Raw genomic sequence first — 22,411 nt, forward strand, 5'->3', positions numbered from 1 at the left:
ACAGAGGTCTCTGGGACACGTAGATAAGAGATGTCCAGAGAGATTGCTCAACATCAAATGTATTCAGGCACACAGAGAAGAGAAATGTTAAATGTTAACAGGAAAGCAGTGATTGCTTTGAACGGTTGGACCTATCAGTGTCAAGCTGGAAATTGGGGTTGCCACCTGTATATATAGGAACAGAGAGGATCTTGCCCTGTCAGAGCTGCTGATGGGAGAGGGTCACCGAGCAGCTCAAGCAAGCCAGCGCCATGAAGCTGCTCCTGTTGCTCCTGCTCTGTGTTCCTTTCATTAAATCCCAGGCTTCTACTGATTACGATGATGAGGTTGTAATACTGATTGGAATTAATAATAATAAGAGTGAAAATTATTAATTTTATTCAATTGCATGCATGACTTACCTGGCTTATGTGATTTAGCTAAGTTAGAAAATTATACAGTGTGTGTTCTTTTTCTCCTCAGAGAAATAATCTTTCAGTTATTTCTTCATAGGTATTTAACAGTGCAGCAGTTATTTTCTGGTTTTGGATATACGTTCTTTCCTTTCTTTAGGGAATGAAGAACGGTAAGATTAGTTATTCAGCTAAATTTATTTAAGGATATTTATGTAGCAATTTTGACATGTTACGGACAATTCATTTGTGATGTGCAAAGGCATAGAAACGTGTATTTAATCATGTCCTGTCTGAAAGACAGGAACAATTTTACTATAGATTCAGTAGACATTGGGAAAAATAAATTAGCCACCAGATCATTAACTGCCAGATTTGTATTTGAAATGGAGAGGTGATAGTTAAACCAAAAGGTAAGCAATGAGGATCAATCTAAAATAACTTAACTTGTATTTAGTTTTCAACAAGAAAAATGTTTTATTAGGAAATTTGATTTATAATTTCAGAATGGTTTTTATATTTTGGAAATCCCTGCAAAAATGAAATAGGTCAGAAATAGGGTCAGGTGACCAGAAATTAGTTTATTTTCTGTTATACAACATAAATGTATATGTCTGTACATTGATTATTGATGAGATTACCACACTAAATCATTTTCAGAAATTCGCATGCTGCCTACAAATGTTTGTTATTTGCAGTTAAGTCCGAGTGGGATTGGACATGATCAAAGATTTTGATCCAATTGTTCAAACAACTAATTATTGAAGGTTTCATTTCAACAAATAATTTAGTTTCATTGCTTGACTTACTAGTTTTTCAGGATAAACTTTAGGATGGAAGTTTCTCGAAGAAATGAAATTGTTAAGATGGTGTTTCTGTTTGCCGATTTTTATACGTAAGCCTCACAGGGGTAGTGTTCTTCTTAGGAGACGATGTGTAAGCCTTTGCTGCTGGCAAAAACACAGCATGGGATGCGGGGGGCTGTTGCTGTTCCTGCTCCTGGGAGGGAGGAGGAACATGGGCATCCAAAGAAGTTCTAAAAACCTGGCTGGAGGGCTGTGACTGAGCAATCTTCTTTATTAAGCCACTGGGACACTGAATATTCACATGATGATGAATATTCTTCCTACCCCTCTTATTTCTAACATTTTTCTTTTAATCTCACCACTTAAAGTTTCATGATTCTCAGTGGCTCTGAGCTATATCAACTTTATTCCTTAGTCAGAATGAAACATCGAATTATCGTTTTGCTTTGGTTTAAAGGCTTTTTAGCTTGTCTATCCCTAGGTGAAGTGAGTATGACTGCTTTTACAAGGAAAAACATTGTGATAATTTGTACATAATGTCAGTATTGTATTTCAGCTGATGCTGTTTCTATTCCAATCCACAATTTTCTTTGCTGTTTGAAATAGAGTGCTGAATGGATACCATCACCCTGTGCATAGCATTTTGCAATAGCAATCCTAGACTCAAGAGAGCTTCCTCTCCCCTGGCTTTGCAGGACGAAAGCACTGTACCTGAGGCTCGAGGCCACCGACCCCTAGACAAAAGGCGAGAAACGGCCCCCACGCTCAGACCCGTGGCACCTCCCATCTCTGGAACTGGGTACCAGCCCCGGCCACGAAAGCCGGATAAGCAGGGCAGCAAGAAGGAACGTATCATCTATCCTGATGCTGGTGGCTGCAAGCATCCTCTCGAGGAGCTGGTAGGTGTCTCCCTGTCTAAACAGAAATGGAGGATGGCACGGTTGTTAACAGCCTTCTAGTGTGCTGAACAATAGTTTTCTTTGCCAAACACAGAATGATCTTTCATTTAAAGCAGCAAAACTTAATGTCTTTTTGTTTGGGTTTGGTAGAGCTTCATTCAGAAGTGCAGTGCTATAGAGTCCATGGGATAGTCACAAAGACAAACAGCCTACAGTGAGTAAGGGGAGAAAGAAAAGGTTCAAACCACAAATGAGGAAAGGAAGCATCTGTGGGTTAGCCTGAGATTTACCCATTGGCTTGCATAGGTGACTATTAAGAATGACAGAAAAAAAGTTCTGCAAAAGAGATGGCTTGGATTTCAGGTAATCTCAAGGGGCTCCAAAAACTCACATCTTAAAATTTGTTTCAAACCATAATTATAGTCTACATTCAGTCACTGCTCCAGTGACTGAAGTCAGTGCAGTTCTTGTTGAAGAAGCAATAGTGCTCACAGTTCTTGACATAATCATTTTTTAATGAAACATACATGGCCATTTCAAGAGAGACATACATAACCAAGGCATAGAGAACATGGTTGATTTTCTGAGGATAGTGAAAGAGGAAGGGGTATATATAAACATGCATGAACACCAGCTAGTTCCTGACAGATTCTAGTCATGGATCAGGTGGCTGAACACTGTGAACATTTAGCAGTGCAGAAAAGTGAAAAGCAGTTAGTGGACCCAAAAGTGTGAAGAGAGGACTTTTCCAAAGAGCTCCAACAGGAGTCCTGTTGGGGATACTCAAGACACCTTCCTACCCTTCACACTGCAGCTTCTTCATAAAGTTAAATATCTTAAGCCTGTACCTTGATGCCTAAATATATGGTCACATATTACTAACTATTCAGTGCTTTCAAAGCTATGTCCTTTCACTGACTAGTTTAGAAACTTCTCTTTTTTACTTGATTTTTATACACAGCCCTTGTTTTTTTTTTTTGTTTTTTTTTTTAAGGGAGTACTCTGTCCAACTGGATGTGAACTGCAAACTGCACTGGTAAAACAAGAAAAGATTGTGACATCAGTTATTCGTGATCTAAAAGACAAAGTGACCAAATTTTCTGATACTTCTACAACTTTCTATCAATATGTGAATATGATAGATGATAAACTGATAAAGACACAGAAACAAAGAAAAGGTATGCTGTTGTTATGAATCATAATGTAAATGATATTATAGTTCTAGTGACGCTGCTACTATTACTTGCTAAGAGGACTTTTTAAAAATGTTGAAAATGCAGTAGGATATCTAGCAAAGTAGGGTTCCATAACTCTGCCATCTTAAATCTTTTAAAAAAATAATTTCAGAGAGTCAAAGGAATGGATACTGAAGCAAGATTCTTATTAGGCCTTTAACTGTAAGGGTTGCCCCCTCTCTTAGCTGCTTCCCAATTCTTTGATTCCTGACAACTCCTTTGATCCATCCAACTCCTTTATGCCCAGATCCTGGCTTGGCACCATGGCTCTCTGGAGAGAAAGCTAGTTATAGTTCTTTGGCAGAATATAGTGACACTGATAAATCTATGAGCTTGCAAAGAAATAATGGTGCACATGTAATAATTTTCCAAGAATCTGTTTTTGCACAGTGTGCAAAGGTAATCGAAAGACACGTATATCCTTCCTCCCCACTGAGAAAACAAGTGGCTTCTCAGATTGTGCTTACAGATTGCTCTTGACTTTTTCATAACATTGAAAATTAATCTGCTTCTCATCTAATTGTTTTTCTAGACAATGATATTTTACTTTCTGAGTATAACACAGAAGTGGAATTGCATTATAATTATATAAAGGATAATCTGGACAATAACATCCCATCAAGCCTCAGGGTCCTTCGTGCAGTCACGGAAACTTTATACAAAAAGATCCAGAAACTGGAAAATGCCATTGCAACCCAAACAGACTACTGCCGTTCCCCATGCGTTGCTTCCTGTAATATTCCGGTGGTTACAGGCAAAGGTACTCATTTAACTATAATAACATCTCTTTCTTCTCACATTTATATCACTATGCATATTGATAAACACGTCATTCAGTTGTTGGTGGTGTGAGTTGGTTGCTCTGAAACCTATGACGCTGATTAGGATAGCAGAAAAGACAGATGGTTATCCAATATGAAAAAATCTTTTTACTGACCTGTACTGGTCAGACCAAAGATTTCCTCATCTAATAACTGGTCATCATCATTGGCCAATAGCATTTTGAAGAGGTAAGGTAAACCACATTCACCTTCAGTGAGGTGAAGGTAATACATTTGTGACTCTCATAGTTGTACTCTTTACTTTTTCAATCAAGAAAGTTTCTCTTTTTACAAGCTTGTCCAATTCAAAAAGTAATTAAAATATAAATAGTCTTCAGTTGTTCAGGTTGAGCTTTTAGAAATTCTTATCTAGAAAAGTATAGCAATGCAAGTATGCTGTTCTTTCTTCCTTGCTTCTTTCATACAATGTAGTATGGAAATCAAAATCAAAGTACATAAATGCATCTTTAAAATTGTTCCCTTGCAATCAGCAAACCAAGGAGTTTGGCGCTCTTTCAGTAACAGAGTCTCTGGTTTATTCTTGCAGAATGTGAGGATATTTTCAGAAAGGGAGGTGAAACATCTGAAATGTACCTCATCCAACCAGATCCTTTCGTCAGACCATACAGAGTATACTGTGACATGGAAACAGATGATGGAGGTTAGTGTGAAATAACAACGTTGTTAAAATATTAATTAATAAGAATTCCACCAAAAAAAAAAAAAAAAAAAAAAAAAGAAGTAGTAACTTGCAATTTAAACAATCACATACTGAACTGCAATTTTTGTAGTTACTTGAGAATTAAGTCTGACTAATTCAAGAAAGTCTTGTTGGTCATCTTCAGATACACTGCAGGAGATTTTATAATGAAACTGGAAATAAATTAATGGGAAGGGACTGGTGAATACTTACTATGGCTAAAATGGACAATGGGTGGGCAGAAGTGGAGGGTCTGGCTCATTTCCTACCCTGCTACTACATGCTAGCCAAAAAAAAACTGGGTCACTCTTTCACCTTATGTTTTTTCCACATTTGCTCATGAAGCAATGCACCCCTTCAGAGTGAGTAAAAATGGCAAGGCTGAATTCATAAACAGTGAAAACTCATACTTGCTGCAAGGAAGTCACAGCATCCATGAGATGATGATAGAAGGGCTGTATCTTAACGTTTCATGCTCCTTTCATAAGAGCAAATTAATCTAAATACTGTTGCTCCTGCAGGCTGGACTTTGATTCAGAACCGCCAGGATGGCAGTGTTAATTTTGGAAGAGCGTGGGATGAATATAAAAAAGGATTTGGAAATGTTGCAAAGAGTGGAGGGAAGAACTACTGTGATACACCAGGTAAAACACCGAGCATGAAACATGAAGAGTTCTTACTGAAACTGTTTTCTCATATTTCTTGAAGCATTTTGACTTTTTAAAATTAACCAATCTGCTTTGGCAGACGTGGGCAAATCATAAAGTTACCTTGAAGTATATTGTGAAATCAATTTCACAGAACTCTCGTCTGTTGCTTCTCAGGTGAATATTGGCTTGGAAATGACAAAATCAGCCAACTTACCAAGATAGGGCCCACTAAAGTTTTAATTGAAATGGAAGATTGGAATGGTGATAAAGTATCAGCTCGCTATGGAGGTTTCACCATACATAATGAAGGAAACAAGTACCAGCTTTCAGTTAGTAACTACGGAGGCAATGCAGGCAATGCTTTGATGGAAGGAGCTTCAACGTTGTATGGAGAAAACAGGACAATGACAATTCACAATGGCATGTTCTTCAGTACTTACGACAGAGACAATGATGGATGGTATGTAACCACATTAGACAGTTAAAAGAAATTAATTATCAGACCATATGTCTCTCCTTAAGAGAAATATAGAATATTTCTCTGCTTTGATGCTAGTTTGCACAGCATTTCATAGTAACCTAAAATAAGTTTCTCACTCCAAGTTACTAGCCAAGTGTTCACGCTGTCCCACTGGTGTAGCCAATGGCAGAACTGACATAGCTAAAGGGCAGGTAAAACTATATTATGGTAGCACTGCTCCACAGCCATGTGAGGAGCAGGCACACTGAATTATTTTGAGTACATGAATGATGTTACCAGAGACAAAATGGCAAATCTGGTACAATATTCTCAATATCAGAACCTGATGGTGGCAGTGCTTGTCCTAAGCACTGTCTTGCTTGAGTAGGAATATTGGTACTCTCCCCTGTAACACAGTAATGAGTCTTGAGGGAATAGATTATTAAAAAAAAAAAAAAGCCTACTCAGAAGACTGGAGCTCATTTGTAAAGGATGTAATTCAGCACTCTGTCTCTAAAATATATGCTATATGTCTATCTTAAGACCCGATTACCTACTTACGAATAAAGGAATTGTTTAGATTTGGGAAAACATACAATTATCATTATTTCTAATATCCCTAAATTGAATTGATATTGCAGTTAGCATTATGAACTGCAAGTAATTGTATTTATCATTTAGTAAACTAAAAAGACATTCTAAAAGAGATACAGATAAAATTTTACCTATTTCTCATAGCAGCTTCATGTTCCAAGTGTACTGTATAGCACATGCTTGCAATGGTCAATCTTTTATGTAAAGTTCAGAGAAGAATTTTAAATATTTGTTGTGGTTTGAAAATTTCAGTACAGGGACATGTGTGTGCACTCTCATCTATTTGCTTGTTCATCTGTCTTAACTGTTCCTTTTACTTCATCAGGTTAACTACAGATTCAAGAAAACAGTGCTCCAAAGAAGATGGTGGTGGATGGTGGTACAATCGTTGCCATGCAGCCAACCCCAATGGCAGATACTACTGGGGAGGGTCCTACAGCTGGGATATGGCAAAACATGGTACAGATGATGGTATTGTATGGATGAACTGGAAAGGGTCATGGTATTCAATGAAGAAGATTAGCATGAAAATCAAGCCATACTTCCCAGATTAACTGCTATAAAAGTGATCTAAGTGTAAAGAAACAGGGATTTTCTTTTCATATTTGTACCTGGTTATGTTTTTCAACGTGGTATTAAGGCTTGTCTTTACATATGAGAACCAAATGCATATGTAGGACTATATAGTGACCTAAAGTGAAAGGCAATGGCAAGTGAAAATCAAAATCTGAACTATGAAAATGAGCCGCTAGTGTATTTTGTTCCATTTTTCATTTCTTCACAAGACAGAAGTACTGGTTTTGAAGATGTCCGATAAAATATATATATGTATACTTGTTTCACTCTGTTACAAAGAAGTTCCATATCAAAATTGAAAAGGAAGAGGATTATTATAAAATGTTTTCTAAAAAAAAATAAATAAAGCCTTAAAACTGAATTTTTCTCCACAATTTCTAAGTCTTTAAGCATTATTGGGGGAAAAGCAAATACATTTCACCAAAGAAAGCACTGTTTTGCTTCTTTTATATCACAAAGATGTGGTAACTACCTGTGTAACAAGCTGAGAAGGAATAAAGTAAAAAAAATATATATCTAAAAAATCTGTAGGTGAACAGTCATTTAGTTCACATCCTATTTCCTGGATTAAATATGCCCTTTTACAGAAACTCAGTTGCATACCATACCTCATAATATCCTTTCCAGCATCCCACAGTCTTTATAGTATATCCTATATAGTATTAGGAGAGCTGACTGGTAAGTCTTTCACACAATCAGTGTTGCAGGACAAGAGCAATTAGTAACTCCAGTCATAGGTTAGTTCTGGTTTGAAGGAAACACTAGAGAGCATCTTGGCCAAGTTCATGCTCAAATCAGGGCCAACTTCAAAGTTAGATCAGGTTCCTGAGGGCTTTGCCCTGTCAAGTTTTGAGTATCTTGAAAATATTACAGCCTTGATGGGCAGCCTGCTCCACTTCACTCTCTTTGTGATGTTTTTTCCCCTATATCTGCTCAGATTTTCCTGTGCAGCCATTAGAACACTGCAAACTGGACAGTGGAGAGGCTTTCAGGCTCTGGGCTAAATACAGTATTCAGGTCCTGCCTATCTTTGTATTGGCATCCTCCCAAATCACCCAGCCCCTGTCTGTTGCAGTCTTCCCTTGTCTTTACCACTTAATGGGGTAATTGGGACTTTGGGGCTTGTTACTACAGCTGCTTTGGAGGGAACTACCCTGTTCCACTCCCATTGCCAGATCAACAGCTTGCTTGCACAGAAGCCTAGGAAAGTGCCTGTGACCTGGAAGTGCTGAAGGAAGTTCAGGCAAGATACAAACCGGATTGTAGCAAAGAGAGATGGGGTGCTGTGCATGCAGTAAGAGAGCAAGTTAGTGAGGTTGACTATCTGTATACTGGCTTTTTTATTACGAATGTTTTCCTTTATGGACAGAAAGGTGGCCAGGCTCAACAACACGAGTTGCCTGTGAACTCTGCCTTTGAGTTGCATGGGTACACCTTGACCCAGTGAGCTGACTGAGCAGGGGGAACACCATGAGCAGTGATGAGAAGCACATTTTGCCATTTGCAAAAAGGTTTTATTAAAACCAGCTAAACCCTCCAAACAAAACATCTCCTTGTATAAATCCTACCCAGGTGTACATTACCTGTGAATAATAAAGGTAGTTTAAGCAAACACAACACAAATTGCCTTCTTTCTAGAGGCATCTAATACAATACAGAGATGTATCAATGTTATTCTGACAGTCATCCTTTTGTTCCCTGTTCCCAAATGCACCTGTTTATCCCATCTGTGATTTGGACCAAGCTCTCTGTATAGATCAAGATCTTTTGTCAGTGAGGCTACCCTTCTCACCTTCAACAATTCTTTAGCTGATTATGATGGCAGTCTAAAATTCTCATTTACAGTTCTAATGTTTATTTAATCTCTGGAGTTCAGGAGGACAAGGAGATGTCATAGCAGCATCACACTGCATGACTGCAAATATTCAGCGTCCCCTCAGACAGGCTTCCAGTGACACTAGGGAACAAACACATGGCATAAAGCATAAGCAACTTTTCCAAAAGTGTAGAAACTTCTCCATGCATCTGTCTGTAAAGATGTCTCTGCACTTCAGCAAAATTTCAAAAAATGTTATGCAATGGTTGTGCTTGAGAAGCCCTGAAAAAAGGCTGAAATTGAGCCTTCTCAGTATTTTATTATATTGTTAAATGGTATGAAAAATGCTGACCAGTAAGATTTAAGGCAAGCAATTCTGCTTATGCTTGTTTCTCAATTGAAGCATAGAAAAAATAAAAAGAGTAAATACTTGTGTAATTTTATCCATAAATATGAATCTTAACAGTGGAGAGAAACATGAAAAAGATCAGGTAAAAATAGTAAAATCACATTCAAAAGATCTAAACCTGGGCATAATGCAAGTGTCTCCCTGCTGGTTTCACTAAAATAGGGGTCTAGCCCTACAGGCTTTGTATGGCCAAATTCTATTCCACTTATGTCTTGTGTTCACATAGAGCTATGAACTGGATTAAGATCTATTTTCAACACCTATGAAAGGTTAGGTAGCTTACTGCTGCATGCGTGGTGTAGCTGCAGAAATATGAGCAGTACACTTTGTATATCCTCATCTATCCAGTACTAACAGCAATAAAATAACCATCCAGCCCCGAAACCTTCTATGCTGGTGATAATGAATAAGCCTGAGAGATAAAAAAATATGTTTTTGCTTTTTTTACAGTTCTCAGAAGGAAGGTGCAAGGCAGACATTTAAATATTAAATTATTGTGATAAGACTTGAGGCAGCATATTTGATACAAGTATCACCTGGATTTGGGATTTTTCTCTGCAGCTGAAGTAAGTGATTAAGTCTGGCAAATGTTATTAAGTTGAAGTCCAGTCTGTTAACTTGCTCCAAAGAGCACCACAATTTGTCACTTTGAATTGCTTATTTCTTCAGTAGATTGATGTGACTACTATTGGCGTACCCAAGACTCTTCTTCCAAATCACCATCAAGATAAACTTAAGCTGCTTTTTAGAAAATTGCTGCACAAATGTAATTTTTCACTCACACTTTGGAACAATTGTGTAAGTCATAAATTAGGGATAGTCATTTTGTGCGTTTTTGACCTTTAACATGTCTAGCATGTTGAAAAGCCTAAAACATGTTAGTAAGAAGTACTCTGTCCATCAGAGAGATGTTTACTGAAGTTTTATAAAGGGACCGATAGAAAGGTTGCAGACAAGGTTTATATAAAAAGCTTTTTAAAATCAATATTTCCTTTAAAAGTTTTTCAGTTATAAAGAAGATGAAAGAACTATTTTGTTAATAATTAATCAGTGTTTATTTTGTAAGCCACGAGCTGTATGTCCAGTTGCCTTCACATTCATAGGGTCAAGGTATGTCATGCACATATACATGAAAAATCTTTTCATCTTTTAGTTGTGACACATATAATAAATGCCTGTCCTTCTACAAGGTGTCCATGGGTCTGATTTTCATTCTAGTGATTTTCAGGGAGTAATCAGAGGCTCTAAAAGGCATCCAGACAACACCATTTTCGATCTCATAGGGAACATTGTACCGCGGGTCGTAGTGGCCCCCCATGTAGTAAATGCCGTTGAGGTTGGCTGCCTGGCAGCTGTTGTACCACCAGCCGCCCCCATACATCTCCGCACAACTCTCCTCCCAGCGGTCGTGGTCTTGGTCAAAGGTGCTGAACCGCATCTGGGCGTGGGACGTGTACTCGGTGCCCTCCTCCAGCCAGCCGGTGACCAGCGCGTCCCCAGCTGTGCCCTCGTAGGAGGACACGGTGAGGGCGTACCCTTCTGCTTCAGACCCTACCTGCACAATGTACTCTGCGTACACAGCATTTCCTTCCCAGTCCTCTAGCTCTACACGAAGCAGAGTGTCATTCTGAGTCAGCAAGTGAATGTTTTCATTGCCCAGCCACAACTCTCCTTGCCCTTTGGCATCCACGCTGCCGAAACCTTTCTTGTAGTCTTGCCAGGTCCGGTTAAAATTCACTGATCCATCCATTCTCTGTTGGATCAATAGCCATCCTCCCAAAGTGGTGTCTTGGTCGCAATAAACTGACAAAACCTTATTGGATCCCGCTGGCTTGATTTTGAAAATGCCACTTTTGGCACCAGAAGTGTGTTTCTGGCGGATATCATCGCAGTCTAAAAAAAAAAGTTGATCTGGTTTGACAGGAGTTATCAGTAAAATTTAATAAAAACTTCAGAGGAATCCAAGTAGCAATAGCTCTGAGGAAAATTTGTTAAACATGTCTTGGACTATGCTAGGTATAATGACAGGCAATGTTAAAAAGAATTGAGAGAAGAAAATGTTACGTATTTCTTAAACTGAATTGTCTATGTAATACCCAAATATTAATGATATAATTTCCCCCTTTTTTTTTCTTTCTTTCTTTTTTTTTTTTTTTTTTTTTTCATTTTCTTTTTTTTCCAAGGTGGCAACAAACAGACACAGTTCTGGCATTTTATCATCACATCATTATACTGCAGTACCTGCAGTACCTGTCAGTTTGGTTATGGATGGAGTTTGGCTCCACTACCTCATTAGCTATGTCTGTGAGCCTGTGTACCTTTCCCAGTGCTGGCTGTCCTTTGCTTCACTGCTCCCGCTCTGAAGCTGCGTGCCTGAATGTCTGGGGTGTCCTCTGCACTCTGATCGTGTTGCACCCCACCTAGCTGCTCAGATATTTCACGGGTCTTTAGTGATTTGGTTTCAAAAGTGGAGCCTCCCTTGTTGAAACTAGAAGAGGAGCTGGTAACTACAGTCTTGGAGTGACTTGCACCGCTAGACGAGAATCCAGGCTGAAACTGGAGTCCTCCAAAGTCATCTTCTTCCCCCTCTCCTAAGTCAGTGAATTTGTCTTTCCCTCCGTAAGACACTGTGTGGCTGGATGTTCCAGTACTCAGGTGGCTGCTGCCTGTCCCCGTGACACGGCCGCTAGTTGAAATGGTGCTAGATCCACTAGTGTATCTACTGCCACTGGATCCAGATTCATGGGGAAGAAAGGGCTCTAAGTCAGGGAAAAGCCTGCCTAGGTTGTGGAAGCTATCTGGCCCACTGATATGGTACGTGCTTCCTTCACCTCCAATATTTCCTAGTCCTTGCAAGTGGGTGCAGTCTGAGCCATCAGAGGAAACCATTTTCTCAACTATTTCTTCCCTGGGGCCATCAGGGCCAGTAACAACTTTCTTGGTGACAGTTTTGGTGCATCTATGAACAGTGGTGGTTTTGTCTCCCAGGCTAGGGGTGTCTCTCCCATGGGGAGAAGTAACTAATTTGCCGGTGTGGGAATGTCCATCCCCCCTTGATTCTGCCACGTGATACAGGGTCTCGCCTCGGGAGGAGCTCGAGCCTGTTTCTGGTCTTTCTAACACCACTTGCATCTGCCTGATGTTATTAAATGCATTCAGAGCTTGCATTTCTGGCAGAGGCTTAAGCTTAAAATGCTCAGGCACAGTCGAGTCCTTAAGTGGCCTCATTTTCAGTGTGCTCAAGGTGGTTGTTTGAAGGTCTGGGTTCATGTTGATGGAGCTGGCCTGGGTAAGCTGCTTCTGGATGTTATCATAGCTTTCTGTGTCCACCTGGTAATCAAAACTTCTAGCACAGCTTCCTTTGCAAGCTCGTATCTTAATATCAATGTCCACCTGCATGAACAGAGAGAAATAACTTGGTTAGGGAACTTGCCTGACTTTCACAAACTAGTATATTATTTAACTGGACTGGGCAAAACTGGGAGCTGCACTGGTACCTCCCATCTACAGCCAAGATTTTCCAAAGCTCCATTTTGAAACCTACCCTGGCTTCATTTCCACTGCAAATACAACACACACAATGGCACGATGCACATAAGTGCCATGGAGAAGTACATTGTGGCATGTTCCCAGTTTCTGCTCCTGTTGCTCCTGGGGCATAAGGGTGTCCTTATGAAGGACAGGACCTCTCCCCCCTTGTCCCCAGTGACTAGCAGCTCCTTACAGGAGGAGACTTGCCCCACACGGAGCCACTTATCAGCAGATAATCCTGGCTGCTTGACTGAGAGCAGATGAGAGAAGGAGCCCTCCTTAGCTAATGCTGGTTCTCATGCAGCAGGAGGAGAAAAGCAAGCCCCCCAGAAAGCAACTCATTTGGGGATTTGCCTCAGCAGGTCAGATAGTATTTTCCTTCTGGATGGAGCACCAGTTGCTGTGCTTGGTATAACAGACCCTCTTCGCTCTGTAGCTAAGCTCTGGAAACAATATGCATGGTGTAGCAGCTGCTCACCTCCAAGCGCTTCATCTCCAGCACCTGATCCTGGATGCTGTTTTGCAGAGCTTTAATTCTGTTCACTTGAGTGACAACTCTCTGCTTTAATGTCACAATTCTCCGCCTCAGTTCTGCTGACACCTGCCCATAATTCTCATCAAGCTCTGAAACAAAAATGCATCAGGGTCAGCTATGCTTGTGTGATTTTCTTTCCTAAAAGAGTGTCATGTGTTAAAACACACAATTAAAATATGTACTTAACATATTTCTCATAACAGTAAACTTAAAAAACCTACATTAGTTTTTACCAGTTACTAGTTAAGAGTCATGTATTACTATGTTTATTCTGTCTTTTGAAAATGAGGGCCAGTACAGCATATATTTTCACTAAATACTGTTAATGCACACCCAAAAAAATCAGCCATGAAATATAAAACTGAGGGAGATACTTACGCTGGGCACCCTCCAGGCCTGGTTTTATTACATTTATGGTTTCCACAATTATCCGATTGGACGTTTTATAGTTGTTCTGATTGTCTGCGAGCAGCTGCCTAATTTTGTCTATTCTGTGACTATTATCCTGGTCCACGTCATCAATCAGTCCTTGTATTCTGCAACCTGATGGACATTTTGTACCCTAAGATTGGAAGAAAGAAATAATTGTGTTAAAGTCTTCATGAGCATGCCTTATTTTTATCAATATGTTTACAGATTTTGTAAACACAGATTAGGAACCCTTAATTTTCCTTTTACTCTTTTCCTCAAGAGTAAAATAAAATAAAACAAACAAAAAACCTTATTTGTTTCCCAAAAGACTGCTGTAAGGAGAGCTTTGTTGTCCAGTTTGAGAAAGGATGTCCTAGGTCAAGTTATTAAAGCAAAATTTTCCTCAGAAAAGCCTAATGTTCTTATAAACTAAAGCTCTTTGGCAAGATTACATCTTACAAATATAGCATAAAGGTGAGTTGAGATATAAGAGGCAAGAAGAAGACAAACTGACAGTTTATACACAGGGACATTCAGTCAGTCATTACGAACCTTTTACTGAATGTTTTGTCATCTGGTTTTCTAAAAAGTTGCTCCTGAAATATGAGTTATTTTTACTTATTTTTCTTTGTCACACATCTTCCTTTCAATTGCCTTTCTCTTACCAACTCCAAAAGCAGCAATATCAAAATTCTGAAAATAATAATCATTTTTTACGGAATAATCTTCTTTTATTTCATCTTTCTATTCCAGACTGATTCTGTACCTCTGAAAACTGTTCTTCCTTCCCTTTCTTTCTTCTTCAGTAACAGCTGCATTGCTTTCTTTCTTTCTTTTCCCCAGGATGCCACGATGCCCTGATGTGCAGGTTTAGCTGCCCTCTCTCAGATCTAAGGCTCAAATGTGTACAGCCTGCATGACACCCATCAGAGCAGGCTGGCTGACGTCTGTGAGTACCCAGTTTTCATCCCCAAAGCTCATTGCTCACCCAGTCATCATCCGCACAGATGGGCCAGTTCTTCTCATACTTGCAGGTGGACTGCTGCATGTGCTCCACAATTCTGGGACCACGCACACCTCCGCCCTCCTTTTCAAAGCTGCTCTTTCCATCCTGCGCCTGCCAGGTGAAAAAAGGGGAAGTGCAAACCTGAGATTGTCTAAACAGTTGTCAAGAGAATAGAAATTTAAGCACTTAAGCACTCAGTGGCATCACTGCCGCAGAAAATGCAGCCATGTGGAAAGAATCACGCAGCAATGCAAGGGTTTTATTCCTGGCATTTCTTGTAAGATATGATTTTCTTACAATAAAGCTTTTCAATTCTTAAAATTAACACACCTTAAAATTAATGAAAGGTGCTCAGGATATATGACAATATCATTAAAAGGTGATCTTGTGCTCTGTGTAAACTTAAAAAAATGTTAAAAAACAACTTGAAATTAGATTCAAACTGCTTAAGGTAAAGCATATGCTTTGAAATTTCTATGTTCTACATCTGTTTGTTGTCATATTTCTAAGTTTCTATTTTCATTCTACCCCCTCCAGTCTACACAAAACTGTCTTAAATATATATATGAATTTTGTTTTCCCGTTAGTATTTCTGATTTTAATCAGAGTTGCTAACTATAACTTTGTAGCTGTGTTTTGCCCAACATAAAGAACAAGAAAGCTAATAACACTGTAATAAAATTACTAATGTCAGTGATTAATGCATTCTACTCTGCTAATGGAAAGAGAAGAAAGATATGTATTGAGATTTTCTTGAAATCTGAGAAGCAAGAATACATTTACACTAGCTAATTCTAAATCAAAACATTGTAAAGATTCCTATTGCGTTATTGCTCAGTAAAGGACTGGAAAATAATTATTTTTTTCATAAAAGATGAAGGAGACTGTTTTAAGACTTGATATGTAATTAGGTCTGACTAGACTCCTCTGCACACATCTTACTTTCTTTTCAAGCAGTATAATTAATGCTTAAAAATATTAATGATTTATTCTGAGGCAGAGAAACTTTCCCTAATTTCAGCCTTCAGGGCCAGAACCTCATCCCTATGGAACTGGAGTGTTTATTCATTTTTGCTTAATTCATCCTGAGGATCTGACCCAACTGCCTGTTAACAAAATAACAAATAAAAAGTTTAATTTTAGATGGTCTGTGCCCTTTCAGCACTGACAGCTCAAACATGACTACTTCTGTTTTGTCATATCTGCTTTGTATAACTCCTCTCATTTGTTAAAATATCCACTTTCTTCAAAACACAGTCACAAAGAGAAACATAAAGACTAAAACAAGATTATGGGCTGAGACCTAAATGAAAAAAAGGGCAAAGTTATATTAGCATAGTTGAAAATCAAGACAATCGCTTTCCTTATCTAAAAAACGATTCTTGCTTAAATCTGCTTTAACCTCCTGCTGCTGCTGTCACAGGAATCACTGTTGTATAATCGGTATTTTATGATAAAGGTATTATGTGTTATTTGTAGCTGGAAAATATTGTAGAGGTAAACTGAGATGTTCTACCCAAAGGAGAGTAGAATTTACCCTAAAATAAACTTTAAAGTTCCTGACTTGCTGGATCCACTGGCATACAAGTTTTAAGACACAGAATCATCTACGAATCTAGGAATTCATGTTAATGTATCTGCTTTGCTGCTCCTAAAGCCAGGCAGATTCAGCAAAACCAGATTAAGAAAAACTAGAGAAATGGAAATTCAAGAATTGCTGATGTGAAAGTCCAGCACTGAATTGCTTACAGTAAGCTTGTGCATATGTGTGTGCATTGAATTTCACAAGCTAGGTGACAGCCAAAACATGTCTAATGAATGAAGATTAAATAAACCTTCATTCTTCAAATGAGCATGATATGAAAAGAATGAAGCAAGCAAACTCATACCCAGGCTAAGTTGAAGCAGAGCAACACACAGAGGATCCTCATGGATATCATCTTCAGAGAAGAGCGAGCAGAACTCTGACTGAGAGGATGTTCTTCTCTCGTCTTTTGATGCAATTTAAACCTTAATGAAAATCTGAGATTAATCATTATTTTCCCTCTGTTTGGAGACAAAACATGCCAGATGTCCCCAGGTGATTACCTAAGGCCTCTTGCACAACTTTCTGGTGCTGTTTGCTCCAGATAAGATTGTAGAGCACCAGCATGAGGGCAACACCATGAATTCCAGGAAAAAAAAAAACTGTTTAAAGCTTAGTTTTTTGTAAACAGATGTTCAGCTAAAGTGTGTCCAGGATCTAGTAGCATCCAGGAATACTCAACCACTGGAAGACACACTCTGTGTGACAGGAATTTAGCTAGTGTAATCAAACAGTTGATTTTTGAAAAAGGAAGTCATTGGTTTGCCCTTTCTCTGTGACTATGTTCCCGTGGGCCTCCTAAAGCAAGTACTTGCCTTAGAAAGGTTGATATAGGCTATCAATGACCAAATGGACTGTGTGAATTGAACACATACTTATGAAGAGCACAATATAGTAGTATTTGAAAATGCCCCAGAAAAATGTTGAGAACAATTAAGGGGATATATATATAATATATGTATAATTTATTTTTGAACAAAGGATATAGTTTATGTGTGGCAATTGATGATAATGTGCTGCTGCTGTGAGATCTATAACGAGCCTTACTATTACTGGGGAATATTATACATGGCTGTCAAACACCTGAAGATGCTGCCTGTCTCCACCACAGTTGCCACCACAGTGAGCAGAAATGAGCAAGAAAATCTTTGCTTGGGCAAATGTCAGCTTAATCAGTTGAAAGAATAAAACACTCTATTTTATTTATTTTTTTTAATAATATGACATTCACAAAACTTTCTGTCAACTACAGGTTGCTCATCATACCCTGCATCACAGAGGCATGTTTAAGCCTGATTCTGGCACTGTACATTTTTAACTACAAATAGCTGATTGTAGCTTTGGATCCATTGAAACAGCCTCTTGAGTTTTCTCTTATCCTCCTTTCCTCTGTTTTTCCTCTTCTTCCATCTTCAGAAGTCTTTGTCGCTCTCCATGTAAAGTTCATTGAAGTTGAATTGGACCCTTTGTTTTCTCCTATTTCTGGCTTTGCATTGCGCATTTCCCTTACCCAGGAAAACCCTCTTAAGCTTAAACAGATCATATACCAATATTACTGAGTCATATTCTCAGGTAGCAGGAAACAGAACAGTTCAATAAGATGATGCTACATTGATTTATGCCACTGATTTACACCTATACCACCAGAATCTGGCTTTGCAAATGAGATATAAAGGGGTTCTATTACATTTAAGACTTAATCTTACCTGTGCATGCATAAGCTGAAACAAGACTTTATTTTAATTTCCTGCAGGCTGTTTTGTAAAGACTTCTGTTGAATCCCACGCAGTGCCAGTAATGCTATGATGCAAGAAACACCTTCTAATTTCAGAAACAGAACAATGCAACTAACTTCAGCCACAGAAGTCCAGACAGACCCCATGTTACCTTTGCTCAGATTGAAGATCAGCCAGCCATGGCTGTGTTGTTTGGTTGATAAACATCCATAAGGCAGCTCCTGAACTCAAAGCACATAATATACTTTCATAAATTCTCCGCTGCTAAATTCAGCAGTGGCAAGACCGATGATTCTTCCCCACTCCAAGTCCTACACAGTTGTGTTCACTCTGGTGTAACAGTACTGTGAAAGAAATATAAGAATCTTGAGGAATTACGAAAAGCTCAGAAAACAGTAACATGCTTGAGGGAGGGAAAGATCATGATAACAAAAAGACTTGTAGCAATAAGATAATTTTTTTTCAAAGAACAGAGTAAAATGAGCAACATGCAAAATATACTTGGGTCCACAGACAGTCCCCGCTCAAGATAATAAGCTCTAATTTAGCATACTTGATAGTCACCAAACTCTGCTCAAAGACCATGGCTTTATGCCCTCCATGCTCAGGAACACAAGAATTGCACATACACCTACCTCCACATGCCCTCCTTGTGTGTACAAACATGTACTTGGCTGTACTGCTGGATCACGTGTGATTCTCCCTTCTCCTGATCATGTTTAGTGTGTACAGTGGTGCCTAAAGCTGTATGTTCTTTTCTGAAGACTTAAACCTCAGGGATTTTTCTGTGGTGCTCATCACTCAACTATCCCAGTGCCTTACCAACACTCATTCGCGGGGCACCACTTTCTCCATTTCACGGCAGCAGAAGCCAGGTGAGAAGGTTAAGTCCAAAAGTAGCTTTTAGGTTTGAGGATCTTTTTTGATACATTGAGTTCTCAGAATACACTGCATGTGCAGACCCCTCCGACCTCAGCTGTAGCTCTCCACTTAGCACTGAGGTCTGGAGGAACATCCAGCAGCCAGGTCTAAGATCCCCGAGTGACTTGCCTGTGCTCCCATGGGAATGAGATGAAGAGGTCAGGAACAGTACCTAATTTTGCAGAGTATTGGCTGTAAGAGATGACTGTACCCAGTCTGGTCTTCCTCACTACATTTGTTACAACTTCAACAACAAACAAATTTTCCTTCATTCTTCTTGCAACCAGTTCCCATGCTCAGCACTGATTAGGCAAATAATGTAATAGGAAAACAAAAAACAAACAAAAAAACAAACAAAAAAACAAACAAAAAAACAAACAAACAAACAAAAAAAAACCAACAGCATTAGGTAATAAATATCTTTAGGACTGTATCATAATGAATATGTAAACATAATTCAGATGTGATGTGTCACATTAGTTCTGGATTTTCCTAACTTGAAAGAGCTTGATTTTGTGATCTTCAATACTCTCTGAACATTATTTTTGTAATTTTATAGGCTTTAAAAACAAAATGTATTGAAGAAACAGGAAATGTGTACCATTCTCTTAATGTCCACGTTCTTGCAATGTGAGCACATCAAGTAGAAGGGTTTCTGCCTTTTCAACCACGGTAAAAGAGGGTTAGACAATTTGCTAGATGGTGTGATGCACATACACTACTAGTGTAAGACTGGACGTTGCAGTAGTATGAGACAGCTTTCCTCTGACCCTGATGGAGAGTGCAGTTCTCTAGTGACCTTCAAACACACAAAAAAAACCTTAAGCTCTGGTTCAAGTAAAACCCAGCCAACAAGGCTAGAGGGGATGAAAAAAAAAAAAAAAAGCTGATAACTGATCATAAACATTAGGTAAGCTAAGAGGGTTTTCCTGCTTCATATGTGAAGCTGGGGAAAAGGAGGAGTTCCTCAGGCTTTCCAGTTGAGGGCTGAATCTGGGCCTGACCTTCAGCCTGTACCTTTGCTTTCCTGTCGCAATCATCCAGTCACTTCTCTGTCTGTTTGTTTGAGAAGGCTAAAGGCTAAGAGCTAAATAAACTTTGGATTTAACTTTAATTCATGATCAAAGGACAGAAGTGCAGTTTAGTGCTTTGGCTGCCCTGCTCTTGGCAGGCTGCCACAACAATAGTTGGGGAGTCCGGGATTCAGTTCTGGTTTGTGTGCCCTGGCTGTGAGCCAGCTCCAAATCAGAGAATCACGGCATGGCTGGGGTTGGCTGGGACCTCTGGGTCCACTTGGTCCAACCCCTGTTCCAGCAGGGCCACCCAGAGCAGGGTGCCCAGGACCACGTCCAGGTGGCTTTTGGAGATCTCCAATGAGGAGACTCCACCATCTCTCTGGGCAGCCTGTGCCAGTGCTCCATCACCTGTACAGGAAATAAGTTTGTGCCCACTGCCTCTTGTCCTGGCACTGGTGCCACTGGAAAGAGCCTTTCTCTGTCTTTTTTGCACCCTCCCTTCAGGCATTTATAAACATTGATAAGATTTCCCTGAGCCTCCTTTTCTCCAGGTTGAACAGTCCTAATTCTCTCAGCTTCTCCTCACAGGAGAGGTGCTCCAGTCTCTTGATTATCTCAGTAGTCCTCTGTTGGACTCTTTCCAGTATGTCCCAGTCTCTCTTGTACTGGGGGACCAGAACTGGACACAGCACTCCAGGTGCAGCCTCGCCAATGCTGAGTAGAGGGAAAAGATCAGCTCCCTTGACCTGCTGGTGATACTTTGCATAATGCAGCCAAGAATATTGTTAGCCTTCTTAGTGGCCATCACTGACTCACGTTCAACTTAGTGTCTACCAGCTCTTGTTTGCCCATCATTGCCTCTGTCTCCTGTTTTACCACCAAACTCCACCACAAGTTGTCAGAAGGTGCCTTATCCTCCTCTTATCTGCTTGTCCCTGTCCCTCCTCTGGAAATTTTGTCTTAGATACAGTTTCCCTCCAGCCCCAGCTCCGAGCTCCACTTGTTCTTAACATGTTCCTCAGCCTACTCATCTCTCTTGGTTTTGTTACTAGCCAGTCCCTGCATCTGGTCCCATGTTTTCCCCAGTCAACATTGCTGGGGCCTCAGCTTCACCTGAGCTCCCAAGTCAGTGTTTGTGTTTCTGAATTTGCACCACCCTCTTCCTCCAGTCTGTTTTCTTCCCTGCTCCTACTGGCCGGACAGCCAATGCTAGTAAGTACCTTCTCTCTTGCCCTCTCAGTCCTAGTTTCTTTACCCAAGTCCTTCAGTCTGTCCACCTCATTTGCCTCACTACCCCTCTGTCTCTTCCTATTTTATTTTTTTCCTTTGGAGTGATCATAGGGTATAAAAGGAAGGCAAACAGTGTAGCACCCAAACCCTATTATGAACTCTTATAAACTCAGAGGAGGATAGGTTACCCTACATATAAAGGATTACACTAGGATTATACTGTCTATGCTCTGAAGGTCATGTGCAATTATAGACTGATTTAGAAAGGAGAAATAAGATCTTTTAGAATATAAAATGGAGGCATTAAATCAAAATGCAATGTATTTACTTGAAAACAAACAAACAAACAAACAAACAAAAAAAAACAACAAACAAAAACAAATTAAAAAATAAAAAAGGCAACAAACACCAAAACACAACTTGAGAGTATTATTCTCTCTCTAAGAGTTAGAAGAAATAGATCTGTTCTGGTCCCTTTCTGATAGCTAGATGGTTGGAAACAATAGGAAGGATCTCCAAAAGGCACAAATCTTGCCAGTCTTCTTTCAGAGCCCATGGGGTATAGCTGCAGATTGGGATCTGGCAGACTCCCTTTCGAGCACTGGCAGAGGACTTATGTGAATCCTTAGGCTTCTTGGATTCAACAGCCCTGACCTGACAGACTTCTGGAGCAGAAATTATTTTTGAGACTTCAGGACACCAGTCAACAAAACAACTGGTAGAATGAGCCAACCTTAGCTCCTGTAAGCAACCCATAAAATGACAGCTTACGCCAATTAAATGTGTGCAATTACAGCAGATTCTCATCAAATAAGTGATTGCAACCAAAAGGTTAGACTGGGAGGGGCAAACCACAGTTCAGACCTAGAGTAATGTTGCTACAGATTTCATAGGTGGGACGCTAAGATTATTTAACAAATCTTATCCTATAGGTGGGATAACAGAAAACAGAAAGTGAAAGTGACTTGGCCAATGCCACTCAAGAGACTGTTTGCTGAACCAGGATGAGGCTGGGCTGGCCAGCTCCCAGCTTGCATCCTTCCCACAGGTCTCTCTACATGTACCACATGAGGAACCTAGGA

General features: G+C 39.7%; 2 protein-coding genes across 2 annotated transcripts; one reads left to right on the forward strand and one right to left on the reverse strand.

Annotated features, from left to right (window-relative positions):
• The first annotated feature begins 167 nt into the window (after window positions 1–167).
• On the forward strand, window positions 168–7,494 carry FGB (fibrinogen beta chain). The gene is made up of 8 exons (XM_068681028.1): window positions 168–326; window positions 1,894–2,097; window positions 3,092–3,275; window positions 3,865–4,092; window positions 4,701–4,814; window positions 5,375–5,497; window positions 5,678–5,963; window positions 6,883–7,494. Exons 1-8 carry the CDS (start codon window positions 252–254, stop codon window positions 7,109–7,111), a joined length of 1,443 nt encoding a protein of 480 aa, XP_068537129.1. The 5' UTR covers window positions 168–251; the 3' UTR covers window positions 7,112–7,494.
• A 2,895-nt stretch (window positions 7,495–10,389) lies between these two features.
• On the reverse strand, window positions 10,390–16,891 carry FGA (fibrinogen alpha chain). Its single transcript, XM_068681026.1, has 6 exons — window positions 16,731–16,891; window positions 14,824–14,952; window positions 13,803–13,986; window positions 13,368–13,513; window positions 11,677–12,751; window positions 10,390–11,251 (listed from the first exon to the last, which is right to left on the reverse strand). The coding sequence occupies exons 1-6, from the start codon at window positions 16,875–16,877 to the stop codon at window positions 10,542–10,544; spliced, it is 2,391 nt and encodes a 796-aa protein (XP_068537127.1). The 5' UTR covers window positions 16,878–16,891; the 3' UTR covers window positions 10,390–10,541.
• Window positions 16,892–22,411: the final 5,520 nt, after the last annotated feature.

The sequence above is a fragment of the Anas acuta genome, chromosome 4 (genome assembly GCF_963932015.1).
Source record: "Anas acuta chromosome 4, bAnaAcu1.1, whole genome shotgun sequence".
In the NCBI taxonomy this organism is placed as follows: Eukaryota; Metazoa; Chordata; class Aves; order Anseriformes; family Anatidae; genus Anas; species Anas acuta.